The 27,623-nt window shown below is 57.5% G+C and overlaps 1 protein-coding gene across 6 annotated transcripts in view; it reads left to right on the forward strand.

The window, feature by feature from the left end:
- MASP1 (MBL associated serine protease 1) overlaps positions 1–27,623 on the forward strand; it is a 60,042-nt gene that overhangs the window by 2,413 nt on the left and 30,006 nt on the right. For 4 of the 6 annotated variants that reach the window (XR_016350333.1, XM_075938223.2, XM_075938226.2 and 1 more), the window contains exons 2-8: positions 2,094–2,319; positions 16,557–16,734; positions 20,050–20,181; positions 21,216–21,412; positions 22,785–22,932; positions 23,667–23,785; positions 25,118–25,196. Coding sequence is in view for 5 of the 6 variants with exons in the window: in XM_075938223.2 (XP_075794338.2) it covers positions 2,094–2,319; positions 16,557–16,734; positions 20,050–20,181; positions 21,216–21,412; positions 22,785–22,932; positions 23,667–23,785; positions 25,118–25,196 (1,079 nt within the window). In the remaining variant the exon portion in view is untranslated. Of the gene's footprint in view, positions 1–2,093; positions 2,320–10,718; positions 11,080–11,680; positions 11,873–16,556; positions 16,735–20,049; positions 20,182–21,215; positions 21,413–22,784; positions 22,933–23,666; positions 23,786–25,117; positions 25,197–27,623 lie in introns of those variants that run through there. The other 2 variants (XM_089780703.1, XM_075938225.2) reach the window with 2 other exon arrangements.

Consider the following 27,623-nt stretch of genomic DNA (forward strand, 5'->3'; position numbering starts at 1 on the left):
CGGACGCATTCCTTGGATGTAGCATTGCTTTTCCAGTATCCCAGAGGAAAACTGCAGACTAGACATAGCCCCTAGAGCCAGCACCAGAGAAAAAACCTGAGAAATGGATTCTAATTTCCACTGATTTCAGAGTAATTTAGGTGCCAACTGACCTTTGAGGACCTGGACCTTAACCTCTCTAGGGTGTGTCTAGACAACAGGGGTTTTCCAAAAAAAAGTGGCCTTTTTTAAAAAAAACTTCCCCTGCGTCCAGACTGCGGCCGCGTTCTTTTGAAAGGAAATCAAAAGAACGCGGCAGTTTTTTCGACCGCCGAAAACCTCGTTTTACGAGGAAGAACGCCTTTTTTTGAAAATGCTCTTTCGAAAAAAGGCGCTATGTCATGCAAACTGTGCTTTTTTGAAAGAGAGCATCCAGACTGCCTAGGTGCTACTCTCTTTTGAAAAAGTGGCTTGCATTTTTGAAAGTACTGGTTGCAGTCGAGAGGCTCTTTTTCGAAAGAGGCCTTTTCAAAAGTAGCTTTCGAAAAAGCCTCTTTCGAAAGAGGCTTGCAGTCTAGACGTAGCCAGAGTGTGCAAGTTTCCACCTCTGTAAATTGAGGATAATGCCTATGGAAGGAAGGAAGGAAGGAATAGACAAGAATGTAACTTTATTAAGAAAGAAAGAAAGAAAGAAAGAAAGAAAGAAAGAAAGAAAGAAAGAAAGAAAGAAAGAAAGAAAGAAAGAAAGAAAGAAAGAAAGAAAGAAAGAAAGGAATTTAACTTTACTCTCCCCTTATGTAACATGAAGAGCATGTTCATTGCAGTACAGTAATGGAGATTTATAAGCTCAGAGAGTCAGCTTTGATCTACACCGGGACTTTCCCCTGGCCTAGCTGTGCCTCTCAAAGGTGGGAGAAATCCACAGCCCTGCAACATGAAGCCACTGCCACCCTAGTCCCCAGTGGGTCAGCAGAAGAATTCTTTTACGGCCCTAGAGACAGCCTGCGTATGAGGTACATTACCTACCCTGAGGAGAGACACCCCCCAGTGGCGATGGTATCCGCGCTGCAGCGGTCTGAGGGGAGTCCAACCCCCGGCTGGCCCAGGTTTCGTCAGACGAGGGCAAACAATCCGCCGCTTCGCGATGGGAGCCACGATTCTTTCATTAAGTCCGTTTGCAGGCTCCGTTATTTCATTACGCTGCCGGACGTTTATTCTTCCATTAAATTCAATTTCCTGAGCTCAGCGGCCTCAGTGCGCAGCCGACTGTTCCTCACCGCGAGTTGGGGCCCTGGGTTTGGGAGGAGGCCGTGTGCCCAGATTGCAACGTGGCTGACTAGTCCCTATGGAGACTGCTCCGGCGCGCTGTGTCTTTCTCAGAGACTTGAGTCCTGGTGTGGGTCAGCACTGACCACTCCCTCCAGCATGGGGAGAAGGGGACGTCAGGCTCCGTGAGTGTCCGCCGGCTGGGTGAGATGAGGTCCCACCGGAGTCACTGCTAAAGGGGGGAGCCATTCCTGGCTTCAGAGAGGAGCCAGCAGGTACCGTGTGATCCTCGCCTCTCAGCTCCGGCTCTTACGTTCTACCTAGTTACCCCAATCTTAAGCTCAAGGGGTGATTCCACTGTTGCGGTGCCCCCAGCTGGCTGCTCGTTGGGCCGTGCACCACCCGGGGCCATGTGCGGAAGGACGTGCGCTACAAAATGGCGCCCTTCAACGGTGCGAGTGAGGTGGCTCTATTCAGGGTGGCCATTTTGGAGAGCAGGGCTGCCGAGGAGGCAGATGCGTTTCAGAGGCAAGCGGAGTCGTTCCCTGGGCTGGGTCGGGCCCACGGGCTGGCAGTTGGCATGCCACGGCAGACTAAAGTGGGTGCCACAGGGAGGGGAGACCGAGGTGTCACTAAGGCCCCCGCACTGGCAGGGGACCGCTACGTGAGACGTGTCCATGTGATCAAACCACATCCACAAAAACCGTTCTCGCTGCCCATCCTGCAGCCATAGAGAGCTGGTCTAGAATAGATCCCCCCCCACACACACCTCCCAGAACATGGGACAACCCAGATCGATGGCGTCCAGCATGAGGAAACATTAACTTGATCTTCATGGTGTTTTGCAGGTACCTTCTGGCCTGGTCCCTTTGTGCCTTCCTGCTTGCCAATGCGGGTGCCGTGGAGCTGACGGACATGTTTGGGGAGATCCAGTCCCCGAACTTCCCCGAATCCTACCCCAGTGACTCTGAAGTGACCTGGAATATTTCTGTGCCGGACGGATTTAGGATCAAACTCTACTTCATGCATTTTGACCTGGAATCGTCCTACCTCTGTGAATACGACTACGTGAAGGTAAGATGCACCAAGCGCTCCGTGCCGTGGTTGGACTGGGTCAAAGCAAGGACCAGACGGGCATGCAGGGTGCCCGGGTAGGAGGGAGTGTGGCGATGGCGTAGGAAGGGATCTTTTCATGTTCACAGGGCACAGGAGTGGCCTTTCCAAGTGGGAAACTAACGGAGTTGGCGCATATCAGCCAATGGCAAAAGTAGATCGGGGATGCTCTTAATTAGACAAACGAACAAAGTTTAATAAGGACAAATGCAAAGTGCTCCACTGAGGACGGAACAATCCGTTTCACACACACAGAATGGGAAGCGACTGTCTAGGAAGGAGCCCTGCAGAAAGGGATGTAGGGGTCAGAGTGGACCACACGCCGAATAGGAGTCAACAGTGTGATGCTGTTGCAAAAAAAGCCAACAGGATTCTGGGCTGCATGACCAGGAGTGTTGTGAGCACAACACGAGAAGTCGTTCTTCCGCTCTGCTCTGCGCTGGTTAGGCCTCAGTTGGAGGATTGTGTCCAGTTCTGGGCACCGCATTTCAGGAAAGATGTGGAGAAATGGGAGAAGGTCCAAAGAAGAGCAACAAGAATGATGAAAGGTCTAGAAACCATGAGCTAGGAGGGAAGACTGAAGGAATTGGGCTTGTTTCGTTTGGAAAAGAGAAGACTGAGTGGGGATGCTATAGCAGCTTTCAAGCACCTATAGGGCGTTACAAAGAGGAGGGAGAAAAATTGTTTTCCTTGGTCTGAGGATAGAACAAGAAGCAAGGGGCTTAAACTGCAGCAAGGGAGGTTGAGGTTGGACATTAGGAAAAACTTCCTACCTGTCCAGGTGGTGAAACACTGGAATAAATTGCCCAGGGAGGTTGTGGAATCTCCATCTCTGGAGATATTGAAGAGCAGCTTGGACAGACACCTGTCGGGGATGTTCTAGTGCTTGGTCCTGCCGGGAGGGCAGGGGGCTGGACTTGATGCCCTTGCGAGGGCCCTTCCAGTTCCAGTGTTCTGTGACTCTGTGATTCGATGTGGTGGGGAGGGACAGGCAGGATGTTCAGATACTGGCTGTAGACCCCACGTGTGAACTTGAGCCCAAAGGCCAGTGCGCTGTGCTGCTCACTCAGGAGACCCTGTGGTGGTAAATGTGTCAGGCTCGTGCAGGTGGCAAAGGCAGCCCGGGCATCCGCTAAGGCCCAGCACTGGAGACCCATGCCTGGAAAATGTCCTTCATTTGGAAAGGTTTTTCCGGTGCCTTGCTCTCCATGGCGACGGCTCACTGGTCCTTGCAGGCTTTGCCTCTGGGGAAGAAGAATCCTGGGGCCACTTCAGACCAGACTCAGTTCAAGTCATTAGATACGGTGTGGTGAGATGAGTGGTGTGGAGAGGGCCGATAAAGAAAAGTTATTTATTAGTTCCCATAATAGAAGAACTAGAGGACACCAAATGAAATTAATGGGTAGCGGGTTTAAAACTAATACAAGAAAGTTCTTCTTCACACAGCGTGTAGTTAACCTGTGGAACTCCTTGCCAGAGGAGGCTGTGAAGGCTAGGACTATAATAGAGTTTAGAGAAGCTAGATAATTTCATGGAGGTTAAGTCCATAAAAGGCTATTAGCCAGGGGATAAAATGGTGTCCTTGGCCTCAGTTTGTCAGAGGCTGGAGAGGGATGGCAGGAGACAAATCGCTTGATCATTGTCTTCGGTCCACCCTCTCTGGGGCACCCGGTGCTGGCCACTGTCGGCAGACAGGATACTGGGCTAGATGGAACTTTGGTCTGACCCAGTACAGCCATGCTTATGTTCTTACGTTGACTTGAGCTGCTAAGCTTGACTCTGGTCCCAGACTTGCCCAAAGGCCATCGGGCCCAAACGTTTGTCTGGCCCAAGGGTGGTGGATGAAGACAGGGCTCAGGTAGGCCAGCCTCCAGCCCCGCCCCTTTTGCCAAGGCCCTGCCTCCACAGAAACCAAGCTGCCTCCTGCTCCTCCCCCCACACTCCAAGGAGGGACAGCACGCCACATCCCCCCTCACCCAAGCACGCTCCCAGCTTCCCCAGGCCAGAGAACGGGCAGGGTGGGCACTGGGCGTCAGCAACACTGAGCCCCCAGTGCAACTACAACAGGCATTCGAGGGGCGGAGTCTGGGCGGGGCCAGGCTGGCGGGTTGGGAAGGCAACGCCTCCCCCTGCCTAGCACATCTGCCCCACCCCGTCTGGCCCATTACAGGAGCAGAGATTGGCTGGTAGCGTTTAGATCCAGACTTCCAGGCTGTCTTTTACAGTCACCCAATTGTCGGTAGGACTTTCTGAGGGAGATCTCTCTATGGGAGCTCTAATAAGCCCTGAGCCATGAGAGATTTTGGGCTGACACCTCCTCTGAAAGAGCCTCTCCAGCCACCTGGCGTGTCCCCAGCCCGTCCGGGGCTCGCCGATCAACACTGCCAAAGCGCGCCAGACACGGCAATATGGCACTAGTCAGCTCTGTGCTCAGCCTGGACTTACGTCACCATCGCTGTCGGGTGTCAGCAGAGATGAGGCCAAACCCAACCTCCAGTTCCAACCCCCACGGATGGATCATTGGGCGGGAGGACGGCGGATCAGGAGCTGAGTTTCACGCCTTCGCCCCCGTCTCAGCTGATTTACATTTCTGCTTTGGGAACACACCACAGAAACGTTTGCATTCTATTTTTCCGACTTTAGTGGTTGCCTCTTTCGGGCTGGCACCGTTTTCCTTCCTAACAGCATGCGCTGCTGTTTGATTAGTCCTTTCTGCTTTTCCTGGGTCTCACCCAAGAGCGAAGATCACACGCACACATAGACACACACACACATACACACCTACACACACATACTCACACACACAAACACATACCTACACACGTACACACACATATGCACACATACTCACACACACATACACACCTACACACACATATTCACACACACAAACACACACGTACACACACATATGCCCACATACACACATATGCACACATACACACAAACACACACCTAAACACACATACACACACACACATACACATACACAGACAGGCTAGGTCTAGACTACACCCGTTTATTGGAAAAAGCTACGCAAATTGCGCTCCGATTGCTTTTCCAGAAGACACTTTTCCACCATTTGGCCCTGTCTAGATGGTGCCAAAGGGCGGGAAAGCCTCTTCTTTCGGCGGAGCCTTTATTCCTCGTCGAACGAGCTATACAGGGCTCCCCGACAGAGCATGTTCGCTGTTCTGCAAAAAGAAAAGCAGAAGAGCAAGCGCATTCCCTGAACGCGGCCGAGTTTTCCTGGGCTATCTCCGGTATCCCGGAAATCCCCACAGTCTAGACGTGCCCCCCCCCCCCCGCAAGTAATTTTACAAAAAGCCAATGCGCTTGACGAGAGAATTTGTTGAACCTCCCCCTCCCCCCCGTTCCAAGCTTTTCCCTTTACTCCCTCCCCCAACCTTCCCTTCATAACAAGCCTTTTTCTTGGGCCCCGGGGCCGCAGAAGACTCCTTGCCCCTGGGCTTCCACAAGAAGCTGGCCTGTTTCCCAGGGATTTCGCGCCCAGCTGTATAAATGCACCCCAGGCTGAAATCTAGCCGCCGAGCCTCAGCCAGGGAATGACATGCTTGCTCTGAAACGCTCAGATGCGTCCACCGGGCTGTTTCGACGGGGGCCTGAAAACGATCCGGGCGTGCGCGGATGACACTGTGACAGCGTCCCGAGCCAGGGGACCTGGCGAGAAAGAAGTCAGGAGAGTGTCCGAGCGGCTGTGTGACTCTGCAGAGATTTCCGTCCTCTCCGGCTCCTGCCAACATTGGTGGATTCTGCTCTACAGGCCGGTTGGACACTCTCCCTTGGTGGTGCTGGATTGCGCCCTGCCCGATGCGCTCTGGAGCGTCATTGCGCACACACACCCTGCGCACACACACTGTGCCCCGCACTTTCACACAGGAGAACACCCTGGCTCAGGACAGGAAGAAGAAAGTCACGTGGCTCGTTTCCCAGAAGTCAGCACGGCGCCGTGTTAGCCAATACGCCGACCTGGGTGAAGGCCCCTTGACCGCCAGCGGCTGAATTCAGGGCAAAGGATGAATCACCTCCGAGCCAATCAGAGACCAGTTCCAAATCTCTGCTTTCTGATTGGCTCGTCAGACAGGACAGATGACTTTTCCTTGCGGGTTCTCCCAGGAGGGGGCTTAGAACAAAGTGCTTCACGGACGTTCATAGTGGATATTTTCACAGCCCGCCCATGAGGCTGGGCGGTGCCATTGCCCCCATTGCACAGATGGGAAACTGAGGCACGGAGCTATGTCGGTCACAGGTGTTCTCTAACCTGGGGGGGCCAATTTGAACCACGCAGGAGGTGAGATTGCAGAGTACTTAGCATTATTCAGCAATACATATGTTCACAGCGTTGACTCCAGTGGTAGCTGTGAGTGCCCCGGGCCTCTATAAACAGGGCCCCAACATGGGTGCAGAAAGTAGGAGTGCGGGGGGAGGGGCTCTAGCACCCCGAGATTTTGCAGTCAGCTTCCCCGCACCTGGAGGCTGGCCCCGTTGCTGGCTCCTCCAGCCATGGATCCCAGCTGCTGGGTGACCCCCCAAAAGTGCTAACCCCACACACTTTTCCAGCCCCCCAGGGTCCTGCCACCATGGGCTTTGCCAGACCCCTGGGATCCTGCCAGCCCCATCATCCCACAAGATCCCATCATCTACCAGCTCCACAGACTCTGCTGGTCCTCTAGGGGTTCTAGAGGGTGTACTAGTGCAGTCGACTGATTGACCGATAAGCAAAAGCTCATAAATTAATGCTACAGACTACATGCATTTCCACCCCCCTTGCCAGTAAATTGTTCAGCAGGCTGGCCAGCAGCCCGGCTCAATCCCAGCATGCAACGGGCCTGGGACCTACCCTGCTGGGTGGAGGGTCCCAGCGAGCCGCTGAGGCTTAAAATAACCGCCTAGACGCACAAGCCCCATTGGGATGTGCCAGAGAGGGATTCCATCCAAAGCCCTCGGCTGGGTTTGAAAATCTCCCCATGCTCCTGCAATTTTGTGCGCACCCCAGGGATTTCTGGCACAGGCGCTAGCCCGGCACACCAGCTGGCAGGGGCAGGGCTGAGCTTAGACATTCCTGACATTGATTTTATTCTGGGACTTTCTTTATTCTAATTAACGGTCACCCCTTTGAATGAGGCGATCACATCACACGCTGGATGCCCTGAGTCTGAGCCACGTCCCTTCCCCTGTTTTGGCACCAGCCCTAATTCAGGCAATTCTTTAAGTTTCTACAAAGGGCCACTGGAGTCAGGGAAATGTTAGCAAGTGCTTAGTTGCTTTCTGGAGGTCGCATCTTGTAGACGGGGCAAGGAGAGTCTCTGAGGTCTGCTCTAACTTTTCTGGGATTGCTCCCCATGTGAACACTCTGTTGTGGAACAGAAGTCACTCTGGATCCAAAAGGACGTGTGCCCTCCCCAGGTTTATTCCGCACTAGCTGTTCAGATCCATTGCCGCATGTTGACATGCCTGGACATTACAGAGAAAACCACATTGGATCAGGGAACTCCCTCGTTGTGTTGTGATACTTACGTGACTGCCCCGAGGACAGGAGCTTTATCCCGAGCCTGTGTGACGGCGCGTTGGGGGTCCCCCGTCTCCTGCACCCCGAAATGGCACAAACAGACTGCACCAGCCGGTGGAATAGGGGAAGTTTATTGCCTCTCCAGGATACAGCACAGCACGGATGTAATCTGGTCACAGAGCTGGGCTAGGATGCCTCAGGCCCCCTTGAGATGGGGGAGACTGGGCCCCTAAACTCCAGCCCCTTTCCCTAGGCTGTCTCCTCCATGCTTCCAGCCAGCAACTAACTCTCTCCCAGCCCTGCCCCCCAGCCAGGGCATCATTCCACCTTCCTTTGTTCCTCTCCATGGGGGTGTCTGGCAATACTAGTTTGCATAGTGACTCATCCTGTTTTGCTGGGTCGTGGTACCCACGGCAGACAGGGGGGGTTACCCCAGAGCCAGCAGCATAGAAACCAGCCAGGTACCCCCACTACGTCACACCCTCGTTGTGTTGTGATACTTACGTGACTGCCCCGAGGACAGGAGCTTTATCCCGAGCCTGGGATGCAAAGCATCGGCCGGGGGCCATTCGAGCTCTGCGCTCCAGCTCTGAGTGTGCCGTCCCTAGGATGTGGAAGAAACTGGTGGAGATCCAGCTCCCGAGAGATGTCTCCGGTAAAGCATATCGCAGGCCAGGCTGGACTGCGGAGGACCAAACGACGCCCCAGTGGCATGTTTTCACAAGCGTGTGCAACACCGTGAAATGGATCCGTCTGGTGCCACGCTCCAGCCGCACGGAGCCGGAGAACATCAGGGGGTGTCGCTGTCCCGCGTCACCATGAGACTGCGACGTGCTGCCGTGAAAGGACCCTTGGGGATTTGCCTGTGACGGTGAGTGTTTTCCCAGCCCCGAGCCGTACCACTCTGCACATGTGCATGGCGCTCGGGGGCCCCCCCTTACGGATGCCTCCACACAGGGCTCAGATCACAGCGCTACATAAGAACATCAGAGCAGCCACACGGGGTCAGACCAAAGTTCCATCTGGCCCAGTGTCCTGTCTGCCCACAGTGGCCTATGCCAGGTGCCCCAGAGGGAGTGAACAGAACAGGGAATCATCCAATGATCCCTTTCCTGTTACCCATTCCCAGCCTCTGACAGAGGCTAGGGACACCACTCCTACCCATCCTGGCTGATTGTCATTGACGGACCTGCCCTCCATGAATGTATCAAGTTCTTTTTTGAACGCTGGTAAAGTTCTGGTCTTCACCACATCCTCTGGCAAGGAGTTCCACAGGTCGACTGTGCGCTGAGTGAAGAAAAACTTCCTTTTGTTTGTTTTAAACCTTCTGCCTGTCCATTTCACCCGGTCACCCTAGTTCTGGTGTTATGGGAAAGGGACATCCGTATTTACCATGTGATGCAATCGACAACCTTCCCAGAAAGGCTCGACTGCAACGTGTGCTCAGATTCATGGCACGCCGAGAGTGGAGATTCCGACAGCAGAGGGCTATCCTCTAGTGGCATACGGGCACTGTCGTATGACTCCCCACACACCCACCCACGTACACAGGCCACCAGCTTCGGTGGTCCAGCCCAAGGGGTGCAGAGGACACCCCGGCATCTGACTGATCCCTGCCTGCCGGAATGACCCTGCAGGCCATTACCCGCCAGGATAAGACAGAGTGGCTCTATCTTTATTCCTGGCTCCGGGTTTGTGCATCTTCCGCCTCATCCGCTGCGCCTTTCCTCCCAGCCTGGCCTTGCAACGAGCACAGCCTGCAGTCTGGAGAACCCGGCTCTGCCTATCGAGCTTTTTAAAGCCGTTTTCTGAACGATGGGCCAAAGGGCCTGCGGGTGGAAGGGAATCGTGGCCGCCGACCTGGGTGGCGAATGGGCCCCGTGCTGCCTACGTTGCGCGTGTGCATTTGCACGCTCCAGGATCTTGGCCATGCACGGAAGCACCAGCTTTGCACAATCTCGCGCCCGTCTTAAAGGACCAGGCACCCTGGGCATTCCCTCCGAAGCATCTACCACCAGCCAGTCTCAGAAGACAGGTCGCTGGGCCCAGCATGGCCACTCGGAGGTCAGTGCCGGGGAGGGGGTGGGAATGCCCAGTGGCTAGAGCAGAAGTCAGGGCTGGAGCAAGAGGCCCGATGCCAGGGCCCAGGGTTAGCACCAAAGTCAGAAGCCAGGCAGTGGACGGAGGGTGAGCCTGGAGAGGGGTGAGGCAGGAGTAGACTGGGGTAGCTAGAGACACAAACGCGGAGCCAGGATCTGGACCCCTTCCCTGCATGCCGGGTTCTCCCCGGGGCTCCTCCCATGTGAGTCAGCACCGCAGAACCGGGCTCTGAGCACCCAGCAGCGGCCTCGTTGACGGTCTCTGGGCCTCTTTCTCTGCGCTGGACTCCATCCCCTGCAGCCCATGGCGCAGTGACAGGCCTCTGGCAGTAACATAAACAGAGAGGTCGTCATCCCTGGTTAATATTTGCTGCCGCTGCGGAGGACTGTGTACTTTTTCATAGATCATTTACATCCCGAGAGCCGGCTGGTAATTAAATCTCGGCTGTTTGTTTGAATCTCCCCGTCCGGGGTCACGGGGTCAACGTTTTCACTAGAGAAGATGCGTCCCTTCGGGAAACATCAATGGGAGCAGAGAACATCTTCCTTGTTTTGAAAGCGGAGCCACGGCGGTCAACCCCTCTTCCAAGCTGGACCACAAAACTGGCTCGGCCCGTTTCCCATTGGGCCCCTGGCCTCCGGGACTCACAGCCCTGTGCCCGGGTCAGGAGCGCCGTGAGGTTGCTGCGTGGACAGTTGTTGGGGAGCCCAGAGGACACGGGGCCTCCCGGGGCACACCCGGACGTGCCGCCTGTGCGCCGTTGAATTTCCTAGTCCAGGCCGGAGCCTCGACTGGCGTCAGCCGCCCTCGCTCCTCGGCAGAGCCAGCATGGTTTGGCCGAGCCTGCCCTTTGTAGGACACCGGCGTGGGGGGAACCAGGGCCGTGCCAGCCGGGAGAGCTGTGTCGAAAGCCCCAAGGGCATGACATTTCACAAGCTCCAAATGGAATTCGGCCGCTCGGCTCAGCACTGGGAACAGCCGCCGGCAGGAAAACAGGACAAAGCAGGCAGTAAAGAGACGCACCCTTCACCCCTGCCATTGCCCGCCCAGGAATGCACTAATTGGATTGCGGCGAGCAAAACATACAGCGGGTAATGTATGCGAGCGGCTCATTAGGCGGACCAGGCCGAGGGCAGGGCTGAAGGCTCGCTGGGACCATGACACAAGGAGGGGGCGATACGGACAGATCGGAGAGGGACGTCTGCTGCCAAGGTTCTCTGCTCTGAACGTGTGCGGCCTCCTCGTACCGACTGAATCACAGATTATGCAGGGCCCTGGCAGAATGATCAAAGATGCTTCTTATTATTCAAGTACCTAAAAGGGTGTGACAAGGAGGAGGGAGAAAAATTGTTCTCCTTGGCCTCTGACGATAGAACAAGAAGCAAGGGGGTTAAACTGCAGCAAGGGAGGTTGAGGTTGGACATTAGGAAAAACTTCCTACCTGTCCGGGTGGTTAAACACCGGAATAAATTGCCCAGGGCGGTTGTGGAATCTCCATCCCTGGAGATATTGAAGAGCAGGTTGGACACACACCTGTCAGGGATGGTCTAGATGGTATTTGGTCCTGCCGGGAGGGCAGGGGACTTGACCTGTTGGGGTCCCTTCCAGTCCTAGTGTTGTAGGATTCTGTGATTATTAGGGATGAAGCCACTTGGGGACATGAGACCCAAGCTCCTTAGTCTCGGCAGGCAGGTTGAGCACCGACGGATGGGGGACAGGTTCTCACTTCTGCTGCAGAACCAGACCAGATCTTCACCCCCTCGAAGCTGGGAGGAAAGTTTGGGATCAGAACTGAGGCTGGGGACCTGTCTTCACTCATCGCTCGAATCTGGTGGCCGGGAGGGAAGGCGTCAATATTTCCGCTGGTGTTCCCGTCCTGTGGAAGTGAGTTCCCCAGGTTACACCCCACTCCCAGAACGGCTCCTGTGTCTGATACACGTGACCCTCCCCCTAGTGGCAGGCAGACTCATTGTTCCAGCACCGTGGAGCTGTTGTGGAGGTGACTGCTGCAGAGGGCGTGGTGATATCTCCCAGCTGGTATCTCCAGGGGGCTTTGGGGTATTGGGGCACAGGCCGGGTGAGCAGTGCTGAGAGCAAAGTGCCGGGTGATGCCTTCACGGTGCCTGCGTTGGCAAACAGCCGGCCGGCCGCATGTTGTACCCGCTGGAGTGTTTCCTGCCAGCTTTCTTTCTCAGTGTTAACCCTGCCTTGCGGGAGCCATGCCCCATGCGGGTGGCTGCCTGCCTTCTGCGCAGGGCCCGGTCTGCCGCTGGTCAGTCGGACACCGCGCCGGCAGGGCCCGGGGCGCCGTACTGCGAGACTGTGCGTGCACTGCTGCCGCCGGCGTGGGGCCTGCGCCCGAGTCCGGGTCCAATCCATCCAGGGCTGTTGGCGGCTCCCCCTTGAAACATTTGCTCTTCGTTTACTCTGGAGGCGGGGACCCTGCAACCGGGGCCAGATCCGACCCCCAGCTTGCCTGGATCCGGCGGCCCCCAAGGCTCAGAGCTTCCCCCGCCCAGCATTGGGGAGCCGCACTGGCTGTCAAACCCTGTACCCCTCCACCAGTTAAGCACCTGCCCATCACCCAGACACCACATCCCCACCCACTCCTGCACCCTGCCTCCCACCCACCCCACCCACTTCTGCACCCTGCCTCCCCCCAGACCCCACCCACTCCTGCACCCTGCCTCCCCCCCAGACCCCCACCCCACCCACTTCTGCACCATGCCTCCCCCCAAATCTCACCCCACCCACTCCTGCACCCTGCCTCCCGCCCAGACCCCCACCCCACCCACTCCTGCACCATGCCTCCCCCCAGACCCTCCACCCCACCCACTCCTGCACCCTGCCTCCCCCCCAGACCCCCACCCCACCCACTTCTGCACCATGCCTCCCCCCAAATCTCACCCCACCCACTCCTGCACCCTGCCTCCCGCCCAGACCCCCACCCCACCCACTCCTGCACCCTGCCTCCCCCCAGACCCTCCACCCAAACTTGCTTCTCAGCAGCCGCCTCCCACAGCCTGAATCCCTCACTTTTGGCCCCACCCCTGAGCCTGGGGGCCCACAAAACGTACTAGCCTGGCCCCCTTGTCTCTGATGTGCGAGGGGAATACTCCTCAGCCGGGGCCACATCAGTGAGGGTTTGGTTTGTTGTGTTTCGTGTGGCCTTCGACTGGCTTCCAGCGGGTCAGTGGCCCCCACCCCAAAGCCCCGCCCTGATGTAATCAGGAGTCTCAACCCACGAAGGCCCATGGGCTGCCCCCTTTCCCGGTGGGCCCTGGCCCAGCTGTACCGCTGCCTCCGCATGGCAGACAGGATGGGCCGTGCATGGGGGCCTATGTCCCACGTGGGTCCTGGCACCCCGGGATGGGAGGGGAGGTGCGAGGCAGGGGCTCGAAGCCACGAGGCTGGGGGCAGGGGGGCACCGCAGTGAAATTCTCCAACCCAGGCCAGGGGGTTGCCCCCAGGGCCGCTGAGACCCCAGGCCTGGCCCGGCAGAGATGGGAGGGGAACGGATGCCAGGCCACGCTCACCACCTCCGCATGGCAGCTCCCTCCGCCTGTGTGGTGTTAACTGGGGGGGGGATTTCGCAGCTCTGCTCGCTGGGGTGTTAGGAACAACTTGAAACCTCCTGCCAGTCACACGCACAGGTTTTACACACACACACAGGCTTGTCACGCTCACAGTTTTTACACACACACACACACAGGCTTGTCACGCTCACAGTTTTTACACACACACACAGGCTTGTCACGCTCACAGTTTTTACACACGCACACACACACACAGGCTTGTCACGCTCACAGTTTTTACACACACACACACCTCTCACTCACCCAAACACTGCCTTGTCCAACTCATAACACACAACACCCACTGCCCCCTACCCGTTCCCCTGACTGCTGTGAACACACTCACCCACTCGCCTCACACACACAGGCTTGTCATACTCACAGGTTTTACACACACAACCACACCCACACACTCCCCTCACACACAGGCTTGTCACGCTCACAGTTTTTACACACACACACACACACACACACACACACACACACACACACACACACACCTCTCACTCACACAAACACTGCCCTGTCCAACTCACAACACCCACCCCCACCCGCACCCGTTCCCAGGACTGCTGTGAACACACACCCACTCGCCTCACACACACAGGCTTGTCACACACACACACACCCCTCGCCCGCTCACTCGCCTCTCACCTCCGTTGCCCTCTCAGGCCTCTTCGTTTTGCTGGGGCAGGCCCCCATGTGGCCCCCACCCCTCCATCTCCCGACAGAAACAGGCCCGGTCGCTGCCGCCAGCCCCCATTCCCAGGACAGTCCGGATGGCCCCCACCGAGCGGCACGCCCAGCTGTCTCCTGGGGGCGGGGGACCCAAACCCCAAGAGCAGAAAGCCCCCCCGGCAGTCAGAGCTGACCGATCCTCTGGGCCCCGGGGGCCGGCCCCTTGAGTCGTCCCCTTAATAGAATCCACGTGAGACGCCACAGTCCCACGCCGCCCCCTCCCCACGCGGGGCTCTTCCTATTCCACGCTCCTAGCCGCGCCGGCGGGGGTCGTACACAGCAGCTGGCAGAGGTCACGGAGCCGGCCCCAGGACAGCCCGGCCACGGCAGCGTTTGCCTGGGGTCTCTCGGGGCCGGTTGTCACGGAGGGCCTGGCAGCGCTCGGAGCCGGCGGTGTCAATCCCAGCGTGCTGGTCCAGCCCCTCACCTCAAGGGGCAAACTGCCGCCCGGGTGCTAGCCACCCCCCTCTGTGGCAAGTGGGGGATATGGCGGAGGGGTGGGCCCCGACCCAAACGCTGTAGCCAGCAGCCACGTGCTCCCCTTCCTCCAACTCCCGCCGCCTGTTTCCCTGGGCCACTTCCCCGTCGCCCAACATTTTCCCCGCCCGTTGCATCAGGGGCCTCCGCATGGCAATCTTCAGGCTGGAGCGCCTTGATGCGCCCTGACCCTACCCAAGTAACTCCTCTAAACCGAAGTTACTCCTCTAAAGCAGCCAGATCTTCCCCCCGGCACTCCAAGGAGAGACTGCCTGCCTAGCAGCCCTTCTTATATAGCCCTCCCTGGCTCCGATTGGCTGCTCTAACAAGCCTTCTCCTGACTGGCTCTCTACAAGACCTCCCCCCATTGGTTGGGTTTTGCGCTGCCACCCTAAGGGCTGCTTTAACCCGCCATCTTCTGCGCGGGGGCAGCCGCCCCACTACAAGCCTCCTGTTGTCAGGCTCGGTGGAGAGATTAGAATTAAACGGATCCCGCATGGTCCCCAGGAGGCCGTCTGCTCCCTGGCGCGCCAGCGGGGTTGGGGGCGAATGGAAGTTCATTCAGACGCTGTGCAGATAGAGAGGGAGCTGTGTCAATCTGACATTCCTCACCATTTCTTTCTCCTGCCAAATGCAGACCTAGTGTTGTAAATTAAAGCAGCAATAGCACCCCTAGGGAAACTGTTTCCCATACCTCGCCAGAGAGTCATCCCTCCGCTGTTTCGCGGCCGTGCTAATTAAGACATCCTGCTGAAACGTTTCAAGTGGTTGCATGAGAGATGGCCCTCGCCTCCCGCCGCAGCAAACAGAATGTGCGTTACACAGGCTGGCTACGTCTACACTGGCATGATTTTCCGGAAATGCTTTTAACGGAAAAGTTTTCCGTTAAAAGCATTTTCGGAAAAGCGCGTCTAGATTGGCAGGATGCTTTTCCGCAAAAGCACTTTTTGCAGAAAAGCGTCCGTGGCCAATCTAGACGCGCTTTTCCGCAAAAAAGCCCCGATCGCCATTTTCGCCATCAGGGCTTTTTTGCGGAAAACAGTACTATGCTGTCTACACTGGCCCTTTTGCGCAAAAGTCTTTCGGAAAAAGACTTTTGCCTGAACGGAAGCAGCATAGTATTTCCGGAAAAGCACTGATGATTTTACGAGAGATCGTCAGTGCTTTTCCGGAAATTCAAGCGGCCAGTGTAGACAGCTGGCAAGTTTTTCTGCAAAATCAGATGATTTTTTGGAAAAACTTGCCAGTCTAGACACAGCCAGGGAGGGGGGCTTCATGTAGCTGCAGGATGGGCGTGGGCCGCAGGACATGCTCCCAAGAGCAGTGGCCAAATGGCCAGCTTCAAAGCGAATCTGTTCCTCATGGCCTGGAGACGCCTTTCTCAACGTTCAACCACACGTGCCTGGGTTCAGTCGCGTTAATTACCCTGGCGCAGGGGAAAGCGCCCTCCTCTCCAGAAACTGTTTGATGACGTTCCATGACTTGTGCAGTGTCAGGGGACTCCTGGTCTGATCATGGTGGGCCCTTCTGGTCTTAGTGTCTCTGACCCGGGTGGTTTCAGAAGAAGTCTACCTTGCCGTGAGATAGGCTTGACGAACGACCTCACGGCCCACACTTCCAAACCTACTCCCTCTGCTTGTCGATGCCCTTTGGTGGCCTGAGCCCTGAGTAGCATCAACAGGGAATATTGTGCATCATGCTGGCTGGCTCACTTGGGTTGACTGGTGCGTCTCCAGCCATGACTTGTGTCAACGGAGTCTTTCTTTGGCTTTTAATAGATCGAGGCTGAAGACCAAGTCTTGGCCACTTTCTGTGGCAGGGAGACGACAGACACAGAGCAGGCGCCTGGGCAACAGGCAGTGTTGTCTCGAGGTTCTTACATGGGCCTTACATTCAGATCCGACTTCTCCAACGAAGAGCGTTTCACCGGCTTTGATGCCCATTACACAGCCGTGGGTAAGTAGCCCTTTGGCAGCGAAGTACTAGAAACAAGCACTCTGCGATATTGCCACACGCCGATAGCCCCGCAGGACTCCATGGCTCTGAGGCTACGTCTAGACTGCAAGCCTCTTTCGAAAGAGAGTATCTAGACTACAAGCAGATTTTTCAGAAAATCGAGACACTTTTTCGAAAGAGAGTCTAGACGTTCTCTTTTGAAAAAGCACAGTTTGCATTCAGGGTATGTCTAGACTACAGGGTTTTTTTGAAAAAAGTAGCCTTTTTTCCGAAAAACTTCACTTGAATCTAGACTGCAGGGCTACGTTAAAAGCATTTTTGGAAAAGCGTGTCTAGATTGGCAAGACGCTTTTCCGGAAAAGCACTTTTTGCGGAAAAGCGTCCGTGGCCAATCTAGACGCGGTTTTCCGCAAAAAAGCCCCGATCGTCATTTTCGCGATCGGGGTTTTTTGCAGAAAACAAATCTCTGCTGTCTACACTGGCCCTTTTCCGGAACAGTTTTCCGGAAAAAGACTTTTGCCCGAACGGGAGCAGCATAGTTTTTCCGGAAAAGCACTGATGATTTTACATTAGATCGTCAGTGCTTTTCCGGAAATTCAAGCGGCCAGTGTAGACAGCTGGCAAGTTTTTCCGGAAAGGCGGATAACTTTCCGGAATAACTTGCCAGTGTAGACACAGCCCAGCTGTGTTCTTTCGAAAGTAAATCGAAAGAACACAGCAGTTTTTTTGATCGTGGTAAACCTCATTTTACGAGGAATAACGCCTTTTTTCGAATGTACTCTTTCGAAAAGAGGCGCTATTGAATGCAAACTGTGCTTTTTCAAAAGAGAGCATCTAGACTCTCCTTCAAAAAAGCAGCTCGCTTTTTCGAAAAATCTGCTTATAGTCTAGATGCTCTCTTTCGAAACAGGCTCTTTCGAAACAGGCTTGCAGTCTAGACGTAGCCTCAATAGCGCCTTTTTTCGAAAGAGTACTTTCGAAAAAAGGTGCTATTCCTCGCAAAATGAGGTTTACCACGATCGAAAAAACTGCCGTGTTCTTTCAATTTACGTTCGAAAGAACGCAGCTGCCGTCTAGACGCAAGTGACGTTTTTTCGATAAAACCCTGTAGTCTAGACACACCCTGAGGATGGTGTTGAGCTTCGTAGCTCAAGAGGGGACAGAATTCAGATTCTGCGGTTCCAAACACACAGAGACAAGGAGAATCTCCATCGGCTCTTAGCAGTGCAGGGCCTATGGCAGCTGGGTGTCCCGCAGGAAAGTGCTGAGTGTTAGCAGAGCTGGGGGCAAAGGTGCGGCATCATGAGACATTTTCCGGGTGGTGCAGAAGGATGCGGGGTGCCGGCTGCTGTGATACGTGGACATGCTGCAGCGGTTGCTCAAACTGCTGGTGGTGGGCAGAACGTTGGCTGGGCCCGTGGTGCTGGGTTCTCTTCCCACCGAGCTGCATGCAAGGCAGTTAAAGACGCACACTCTTTTCCTAATGTTACTTGTCAATGACGGCGCTTTCTCCAGAGACATTACGGCGCTGTGAGCGGCAGGGCCGTGGTCTGGGGGTTTGCCAGTGGCAGGAGAGGCATCCCGGACACAGTCTCTGTACTAAGACGTGGCGCGCTCTGTGAACGAACGTGAGAGCACAAGGACGGGCTCAGGAGACCCAGGGAAAGACCGCTCCATGCCCAGGCTGCTCGGCTATCACCGTCCCTGGGTCTCCTCCCACCCTGGCCCTCTCTCAGTCTCTCCTTTATCCTCTTCTGGTTTAGTCTTGTCCTCTGAGGTAGCAAAGTCTGTTGCGGGCAGCACAAGGCTGGGTGACAACATGGGAGGACTCCTTGGTTCCTTATTAGGAGAACTATGTCCGGAGTGTCTCCAACAGCTGCTGGCATTCCAGCCATGTGCTGGTGCCTCTTCCTAACTCTTCCCCCCGCAACCTCCCTTTAAGTTCCAGGCAGGTTGCTGCAGAGTAACTGAAGACGGTCCGGTCGGGGTCTGTCTCTCTTCAAAGTGCCCCCAGATTCTGGGAATCAAAGCTTCCGGCGGATATAGCAGCCCAGCTCCTACACTGCAGGGCTAGCCCAGCATCACCTCACGCCTCATCCGCTAAGGAACCCCAGTGAAATGGTCCCGCCGTCAGCCCTCAGCTTTGCAGACCAGGCTCTAGACCCCTTAATCCATCCTTGCGTATCTGCTGCCGGCTTGGGGAGCGGGAGAGGCCTTTTAAAGGAAACGGTTCCCTCAGCCGTCTGAGACACGCTTACACCAGGGGGACACCATGCAGTTACTCCAGAGTTATGCAGGGTAGCGGAGAGCAGAATCTGGCCCTAAGGGTTTAGAAGGTGATCAGACCAGTAGGAGAAGCAGAGACAAGCATGACCCTTACACACACACACACACACACACACACACACACACACACACAGCTCTAGGGCCCCGGCCCAGCAGTCCTGCAGGGGAATTACACACACACACACACACACACACACACACACACACACACACAGAGCTCTAGGGCCCCGGCCCAGCAGTTCTGCAGGGGAATTACACACACACACACACACACACACACACACACACACACAGAGCTCTAGGGCCCCGGCCCAGCAGTCCTGCAGGGGAATTATACACACACACACACACACACACACACACAGAGCTCTAGGGCCCCGGCCCAGCAGTCCTGCAGGGGAATTACACACACACACACACACACACACACACACACACACACACACAGCTCTAGGGGCCCCGGCCCAGCAGTCCTGCAGGGGAATTACACACACACACACACACACACACACACACACACACACACACACACACACACACACGCACACACACAGCTCTAGGGTTCCCAGCTACCCTGAGGGAGCTGTCAGAGGCTGGAAACAGGCGACAGGGGAGCGAGCGCGTGATGATTCCCTGTTCCGTCTCCTCCGCCTGGGGCACCTGTCGGCAGACAGGACCCTGGGCTGTGTCTGACCCAGTGCGGCCGTTGTCACGTTCTTGTGTGTGGACGGCGGGAGGTGCAGAGTTGTAGGATGGTGACTCCCTGACCCTCAGCCCTACGCAGCCGGGCAGGGCGGCTCCCCTTCTCCCTCCAGTCAGCCCCGCGCGAACACATCGTGGGTCGGGCAGACGTGGGCATTTGCTTTCTCCCCCCATCCCCGGAACCGACGAGCCATGAAATCGGGACCGAACTGCTGTCGCCACGCGAGCCACGCGCAACCTCGCTCCCCACCTGCGCCGCGTCCTCGGGGGGGCTCCCCGCTCGGCACCGGCCTGTCTCACGCCTGGCTCGCCTCTCTCCCCCGGCAGACGTGGACGAGTGCCTGGAGAAGAGCGACGAGGAGCTGGCCTGCGACCACAACTGCCACAATTACATCGGGGGGTACTACTGCTCCTGCCGCTTCGGCTACCTCCTGCACTCCGACAACAGGACCTGCAGAGGTGCGGCCCGGCGCCGGCACCGCTCGCGCTGCGCTCTCCCCCGGCCTTGGAGCGCGCCCGTCGGGCACGTCCGCCCTGCTGCGCCCGGGACGTCTCCCCCCCCCCAGCGGGGCCCTGGGGAGCGCTGGGGCGGTGGGCCAGCATGGCGGCGTGGCCAGGGTCACCTCTGCTTGTGGCCCACAGAGTCCTGCTCCCGGCCTGTGTCCACTGCGCACGCGGATCTCACCAGGCTTGTTCCGAGCACCCTGCAAGGGGGTCCCGGTTCCCACCCAGCCTGTGTGGGTTACAGCGGGGCCAGGCCAGCAGACCCACAATGACACCCAGGGCCAGCCGTAGGGCTGGGCAAATGGGGCCCACGCCCAGGGCGCTGGTGCCGGAGGGCGAGGGGCAACGGGGCATGGGTGTTACTGTGCAATGGGGGTCAAGGGGCCGGACATGCTGGAAGCACAGGGCTGCGGTTGGGGGCGCAGTGCAGGGTTAGCGGTAGTGGGGGGGAGCCCATGAGTGCCAGGGGAAACGGGGGTGCTATGCCCCCAGGGCTCAGGGGCACCAACACACATGTTCCCATTTTCGCTAAGGCCGGCCCAGCTGGCGCGAGTCCACCGGCCGCCGGCGGGAAGGCGTGAGGGCTGGAGCCGCAAGGGGGCTGGGACAGCCAAGCGGCCTGGGCGTGGAGCCGTCCTTCCCTGGGTCCCTGAGCCCGCCCTCGTACTCAGGAGGCGCCGAGCCTGTCCCCGAAGCGGCGCCGGGCCCGATGCCCCACTGGCTCATACCAGGTTTACACCAGCGCGACCCCACCCTGGGCGGTGCCGGTCCCGAGGGGCGCTGCTGGGCGCAGACCAGAGCCCGGGCCAGGGCGGCCCTGTGAGCGAGGCGGGGGGAGGCGTTCTGAAGGGGAGACAGCCCAGGGCTGGGGCCAGGAGACAGCGCTGGGCCCGCGGGCGCGTGGGCTGCTCTGTCGGGGCAGCCGGCTGGATTTGAACCCGGGGCCGAGGGTCGAGGCCGGCGGCTGAGGCGTCCTGTGTGCCTTCCAGTGGAGTGCAGCGACAACCTCTTCACCCAGCGGAGCGGCCTGATCGCCAGCGCCGACTTCCCCGGCCCCTACCCCAAGAGCTCCGACTGCCGCTACCGCATCGAGCTGGAGGAAGGCTTCCTCGTCAGCCTGCAGTTCGAAGACGCCTTCGACGTCGAGGACCACCCGGAGGTGTCCTGCCCCTACGATTACGTCAAGGTGAGCGGGGGGGGGGGCCTCCTGGGACCGGCCTCGCAGGACCCGACCTCCTCCGACCACCCGCGCCCCAGACCCCCGGGGGGTCCAGCCGGACAGATCCCTGAGCCTGCTTCCAGCGGGGCTGCATTGGCCCCCGGCCTCTTGCGTGCACCCCGCACCTCCTGCCCAAAGTACTAGGAAAACTCCCAGGGGGGTGAAATATTTACCACTGCTCCGCCCCAGACAGCTCGGAGACAGAACGGGGCCCCGGCTCACCCGCCATGACCAGCTCCATGCTCTGGCACCCTCCGCGACCCCTCCAGCTTTGCCAGCACCCCCCATTCCTGAGCCCTCAGGCACCACTGGGGTAGGGTCCATGCTGGGTTTCTCCTGGCCGGTGGGCGACCTCGCGGGGCCTTTACGTTTGGGGCAAAGATTCACTGGAGACAAGTGAGAGATGGCCCCCTGCAAGGCATGTCGCAGAGAGCCCAAGACATACGGATACCTGCAAGGCCTCAGGGCGTAGGGCGACCCACACACCAGCCTCAGGGCGTAGGGCGACCCACACGCCAGCCTCAGGGCGTAGCGAGATCCACACGCCAGCCTCAGGGCGTAGGGAGACCCACACGCCAGCCTGAGGGCGTAGTGAGACCCACGCGCCAGCCTGAGGGCGTAGTGAGACCCACGCGCCAGCCTCAGGGCGTAGGGAGACCCACACGCCAGCCGCAGGGCGTAGGGAGACCCACGTGCCAGCCTCAGGGCGTAGGGAGACCCACGTGCCAGCCTCAGGGCGTAGGGAGACCCACGCGCCAGCCTCAGGGCGTAGGGAGACCCACGCGCCAGCCTCAGGGCGTAGGGAGACCCACACGCCAGCCTCAGGGCGTAGGGAGACCCACACGCCAGCCTCAGGGCGTAGGGAGACCCACGCGCTAGCCTCAGGGCGTAGGGAGACCCACGCGCCAGCCTCAGGGCGTAGGGAGACCCACGCGCCAGCCACAGGGCGTAGGGAGACCCACACGCCAGCCTCAGGGCGTAGGGAGACCCACACGCCAGCCGCAGGGCGTAGGGAGACCCACACGCCAGCCGCAGGGCGTAGGGAGACCCACGCGCCAGCCTCAGGGCGTAGGGAGACCCACGCGCCAGCCTCAGGGCGTAGAGAGACCCACGCGCCAGCCTCAGGGCGTAGGGAGACCCACATGCCAGCCGCAGGGCGTAGGGAGACCCACACGCCAGCCGCAGGGCGTAGGTAGACCCACGTGCCAGCCTCAGGGCGTAGGGAGACCCATGCGCCAGCCTCAGGGCGTAGGGAGACCCACGCGCCAGCCTGAGGGTGTAGCGAGACACCCGGTGCATCCTACCTCTCTGTGCCATCTGCTCTTGTTTCTCCTGGCAGATTAAAGCGGGCGAGAGGGAGTTTGGGCCTTTCTGTGGGGAAAAATCCCCAGGGCGTCTGGAAACCCAAAGCAACAGTGTTCAGATCCTGTTCCACAGCGACAGCTCCGGCGAGAACCGCGGGTGGAAGTTATCCTACACGGCCATCGGTAACTGCTCTGGCTTCTTCCCTGCGCTGTGCGTGGGGGCTTGGCCCCGTGGCTAGTGACCAAGGCTGCGCCTGGGCCAGGATCCTGTCTCTGATAGCCGACTCGATAGCCTCTCGAGGCCCTGCCAGTTCTCGTGTGCCAAGAGTCCCTGGCTACGTCTAGACTGGCATGATTTTCCGAAAATGCTTTTAATGGAAAAGGTTTCCGTTAAAAGCATTTTCGGAAAAGCGCGTCTAGATTGGCAGGATGCTTTTCCGCAAAAGCACTTTTTGCGGAAAAGCGTCCGTGGCCGATCTAGACGCGCTTTTCCACAAAAAAGCCCCGATCGCCATTTTCGCCATCGGGGCTTTTTTGCGGAAAACAGCACTGGGCTGTCTACACTGGCCCTTTTGCGCAAAAGTCTTTCGGAAAAAGACTTTTGCCCGAACGGGAGCAGCATAGTATTTCCGGAAAAGCACTGACGATCTTACATGAGATCGTCAGTGCTTTTGCGGAAATTCAAGCGGCCAGTGTAGACAGCTGGCAAGTTTTTCCGGAAAAGCGGCTGATTTTCCGGAAAAACTTGCCAGTCTAGACACAGCCCCTGAGTATATGAGTTATGGGCACAGTGATGCTAATGAATGGCCATGGGTACTGGATACAGAGCAGCCTGGGTGGGTTGGGGCTCCCTGCGCCCCCTTCCCGCACTCTCACCAGTGAGTCAGTGTGGTCTTTCTTTGTCCCCCCCCCCCAAGGGAACCCGTGCCCACTGGTGCAGCCACCAATCAATGGGAAAATCGAGCCGGCGCAAGCCAAGTACACGTTTAAGGACCAGGTGGTCATCAGCTGCAACACCGGCTACAACGTGCTAAAGGTACAGGCGCCTCTGGCTTTGGTCTCTGGTGGGGGGGCGGATTCTCATCTCCCTCGCGCCAGAGGGAACCCGGAGTCACTCGGTTGTACGGGGGAGCGCCACATGTCTGGCGCTCGAGCCAGAGGCGTGTCCTTACGTCAGGACGCGGCCCGCGTCCGGTGCCATCGATCCAAACACGGGCACGGGATGATGGGCTGAGCGGAGGATCCCTTCCCCTTTCAACAATCTGAAACTACCCCAGCTCCGCCACAAAGAGGCTGCGGTGGTGCTCTGCCCGGCTTCAGCGAGACGCACGCAAGCCCTCGCCGCTAGGCGAGCCGAGAGCAAGAGGATCCCTTCACTTCCCTGCGAGTTGGCTCTTCTGGGAGAGCATTTCCAGGCCTCCAGCAGTGCTGGGAAGGGAGCAAGCGAAAGCCCATCACACCCTCCCGGAGCATGGACTATCCCCAAGGGCATGACAGGCGTAGGGCCACAAACGCCCCTCTGAAGACATGGCAGGAGAGAGAGAACGCAGCACGTCCCCCAGCCGCCAGCTCCACGCCGTGCCCACGCCCACAAACTAACTGCCCGCCAAGAAGCCAGATGGAAGGCTGGGCGTGGTCCCAAAAGACAGAGGCACCAGGTTCCTCTCTGTCTGTGAGGCCCTTCCACACTCTCCAGGCTCAGCAGGGCTGGTCCTGTGGTAGGGGACTTCCACGGAACAGCTGTTCACTGAAGGAAGTGCTGATGAGTCGTTAGGTGGGGCTCTTACCTCTGGATCAGCCGCCCTCGGTTCTACCCACCCCATCACTAGGGCTTCATACCATGATCTCTCGCTCGCTCTCTCTAATCTGGCTCTAGCATCACTTTTACATGCTACTACACTGATATGATAGGCTGCCCCATCCGTCCATCTAGATCAGGGTTTCCCAACCTGTGAGTCGCAACCCAAATATGGGTCACCTTCAAAAGAGTCGACAAGTGTCTCCCCGGGTGGCTCTGTCCCTCCTGCTCCCCCGTTTTTGAATTGCTTTGGGTCACCAAGTCGTCCTGAATTGTCAAAATGGGTCCCCATCTGGAAAAGGTTGGGAACCGCTGGGCTAGATTTTAACACAGCCGATCTGCAAAAAAAAAACAACCCACGCTGGTTTTCTACAATACTTTCAGACTCAACGGAGGAGGTCCCAATGTCGAGGACCCTCCCTTTCCCAGGGCTGGCCCATGCAGCGAGCAGCGTCTCTGTAAGGTCCGGTCGGGGTTCCAATCGGGCCCTGGGCGGATGGGGGGTGGCCGTGCGCGGAGGAGGCCTTTTGGCTGGTTGATTCACGGTGTTCGCTTGCCCCTCCCTCTCAGGACAACGTGGAGAGCGACTCCGTCCAGATCGAGTGCCTGAAGGACGGCACATGGAGCAACAAAATCCCCGTCTGCAAAAGTAAGTCCCGCGGTCGCCCGCTGGGTGCTAAATGGAGTTCCCCTGCCAAGCTCTAATTTACCCCCCTGCCGAACGGGGTGGGCACTTTCTCTGGAACAGAGCAGGATCCGGGCCCCGAAAGAGCAGGATCCGGGCCTCATTCCACAGCCCGGATGCTAATCATTTTTTCCCTTGGGCGACTTACAAATGTAATTGGTTTTCCAACCTACTTGGCTTTCTCCTGTCTCCGACTGCCAAGCAAGCCCTTGCCTGGCTCGTGTGAGTACGTTTTGGCCTGGCGTTAAGAGCCTGATCTAATGCCCGTTGACGTCTGTGGGAAGGCTCCCGTTCACATTGCTGGAATTGGATCGCGCCCGAGAGCTATGCGTGATCAGTGGGGGACTAGGGCCAGCTTCAGATGCTGAGTAAGACCTTCTCAGGACGTCTTTCAACAGGGTGGAGCTCCTTTGCTGTAATAGGTCAGCTCCTGCGTTTGTCGCCTCTTCCAGCTGCCAAGGCGTGGCATGGCTCTGGAGCTGGGTGGGGGGATGTGATTACCTGGCCCATTTTCGAAATAAGGACTCCTGGTCAAATCGGAATGTAGCTCTCAATTTCCTGCCGCTTTGAGGCTGTTCAAGCCCCAGCTTTGGGGTGGCCCTATCTCTGCCCAGAGCTAGGAAATGCCAAAGAAATTAGAAAAGTCGGCCAACTATTTTTTGCAAACCTCAAAAAAAAAAAACCCCGTTCCATTTGAAAGGGTGAGGGAAGAGTCGTGCCACGTCTACGCTCAGACCTGGGTCGGCACAAGTTACATCAGCGCCCAGCTGGTCCCTCGTGTGCGTGTGTTCCCACTGCTCGCATGCAACAAGAGAGAGCGGGCAAGGTGCCTGGCTCACCAAGCTGGGCTCAGCGCCGCTTGGGAACAGAGTTTTACTCCATCACCAAAGCAGGGCCTTTATGTCAGCCAGAGACAAATCTGAGTATAGACACCTGCTTACACAGGTCCACCAAGGGGACTTGGGTCACCCTCACTTTGTAGGGAAGATCCGGCCTCAGATCCCTTCTTGTGTCTTCTGTCCCAGTTCCCCTGTTTCTGAGATCAAGCTAATGAACGCGCCATTTACAGCTGCCATCACGATTCCGTTTCCCTGGCGGACACTCGTTTCTTTTCTCCAGCCGCCAAGGTCTGCCTTTTGCACGGGCTTCCTGCTTTGGCGTTTCCAGGTCAGGGAATGTGTAGATAGTGTTTCTTAAACTGTGTTCCCTGGCACACCAGTGTGCCACAAGGCAGTTGGAGGTGTGCCGCAGAGAACAACAGAATTCAAAATGGCCATCCTTAAAGGAACAGGCGACCTTTTTTTTTTTCTCAATAACTTTCCCCTGACCCAGTTTTTCTCAATAGCTCCCCCCTCCCCGACCCTTTTTCCCTGCCAAACTTTTTTTCTTTTTTTGCTCAACAAAAATCCTTGCTGTTCCTCCTAAAAAAAAAATTGTTTGGTGTTCCTTGGTCTTAAAAAATTTAAGAAACACTGGTTTAGACCCCTTAAACCAGGGGTGGGCAATAATTTTAGATGGGGGGCACTTCACTAATTTTTAAGTGGCCCTGGTCTGCCCTGGAAGGGGCAGGGTCTCAGGCAGAATGGGTGAGGTCTCAGGCGGAAGGGCGGGGTCTCAGGCGGAAGGGCAGGGTCTCAGGCGGAAGGGCGGGGTCTCAGGCAGACGGGGCGGGGTCTCAGGCAGAAGGGTGGGGTCTCAAGAGGAAGGGGCGGGATCTCAGGAGGAAGGGGTGGGGTCTCAGGAGGAAGGGGCGGGGTCTCTGCAGAAGAGGCAGGGTCTCGGGCAGAAAGGGTGGAGCCAGGACACTTCTGCGCTTCCCACCCACAGACCCTGATTTATCTGGGGGTGGGGGAGCTCATGAAGTCTTTGCTCCACACCTGGTGGTTCCCTCTAGGCACCCGCCCCCTGGCAGGGCAGGAGGATACTTTACACGTTCCCCCACCCCCAGGCCAATGCGGGCCCGGGGGCAGGAGGAGTGCATGAAGTCTCTTGCTCCCTGCCCCCACCCTGCAAGGGGCTCGTGGCGCTTTCACTCTAAGAGCCGTGCGCCCCCTGCAGGGCAGGAGACTTAGCGCGCTCCTCCTGCCCCCAGGCCCTGATTGCCCTGGAGGCGGGGGAGTGGCAGGGCGTCCGCGGGCCAGATCCACTTGCTTGCCCACCCCTGCCTTCAACCCAAATGTGCCTGCCCTCATGCGGGGGTTTGTAAGGGTTCATTTGGGTCTGTAGCTCTCCTTGAGGATGAAAAGGGTGATGCTGCTAGACTTGGTAAATAGTGTCCTGTCCTGTGTATGCGGGACAGCGACCACCATAAAACACAAAGGAATCCTCCTAATTAAACCAACGGCTGAGTTTCCTATTCCCCTATTACCAAACCAATCGCCCATTGATTTC

Source organism: Pelodiscus sinensis, chromosome 10 (genome assembly GCF_052426305.1).
Source record: "Pelodiscus sinensis isolate ZL-2025 chromosome 10, ASM5242630v1, whole genome shotgun sequence".
NCBI lineage: Eukaryota > Metazoa > Chordata > Testudines > Trionychidae > Pelodiscus > Pelodiscus sinensis.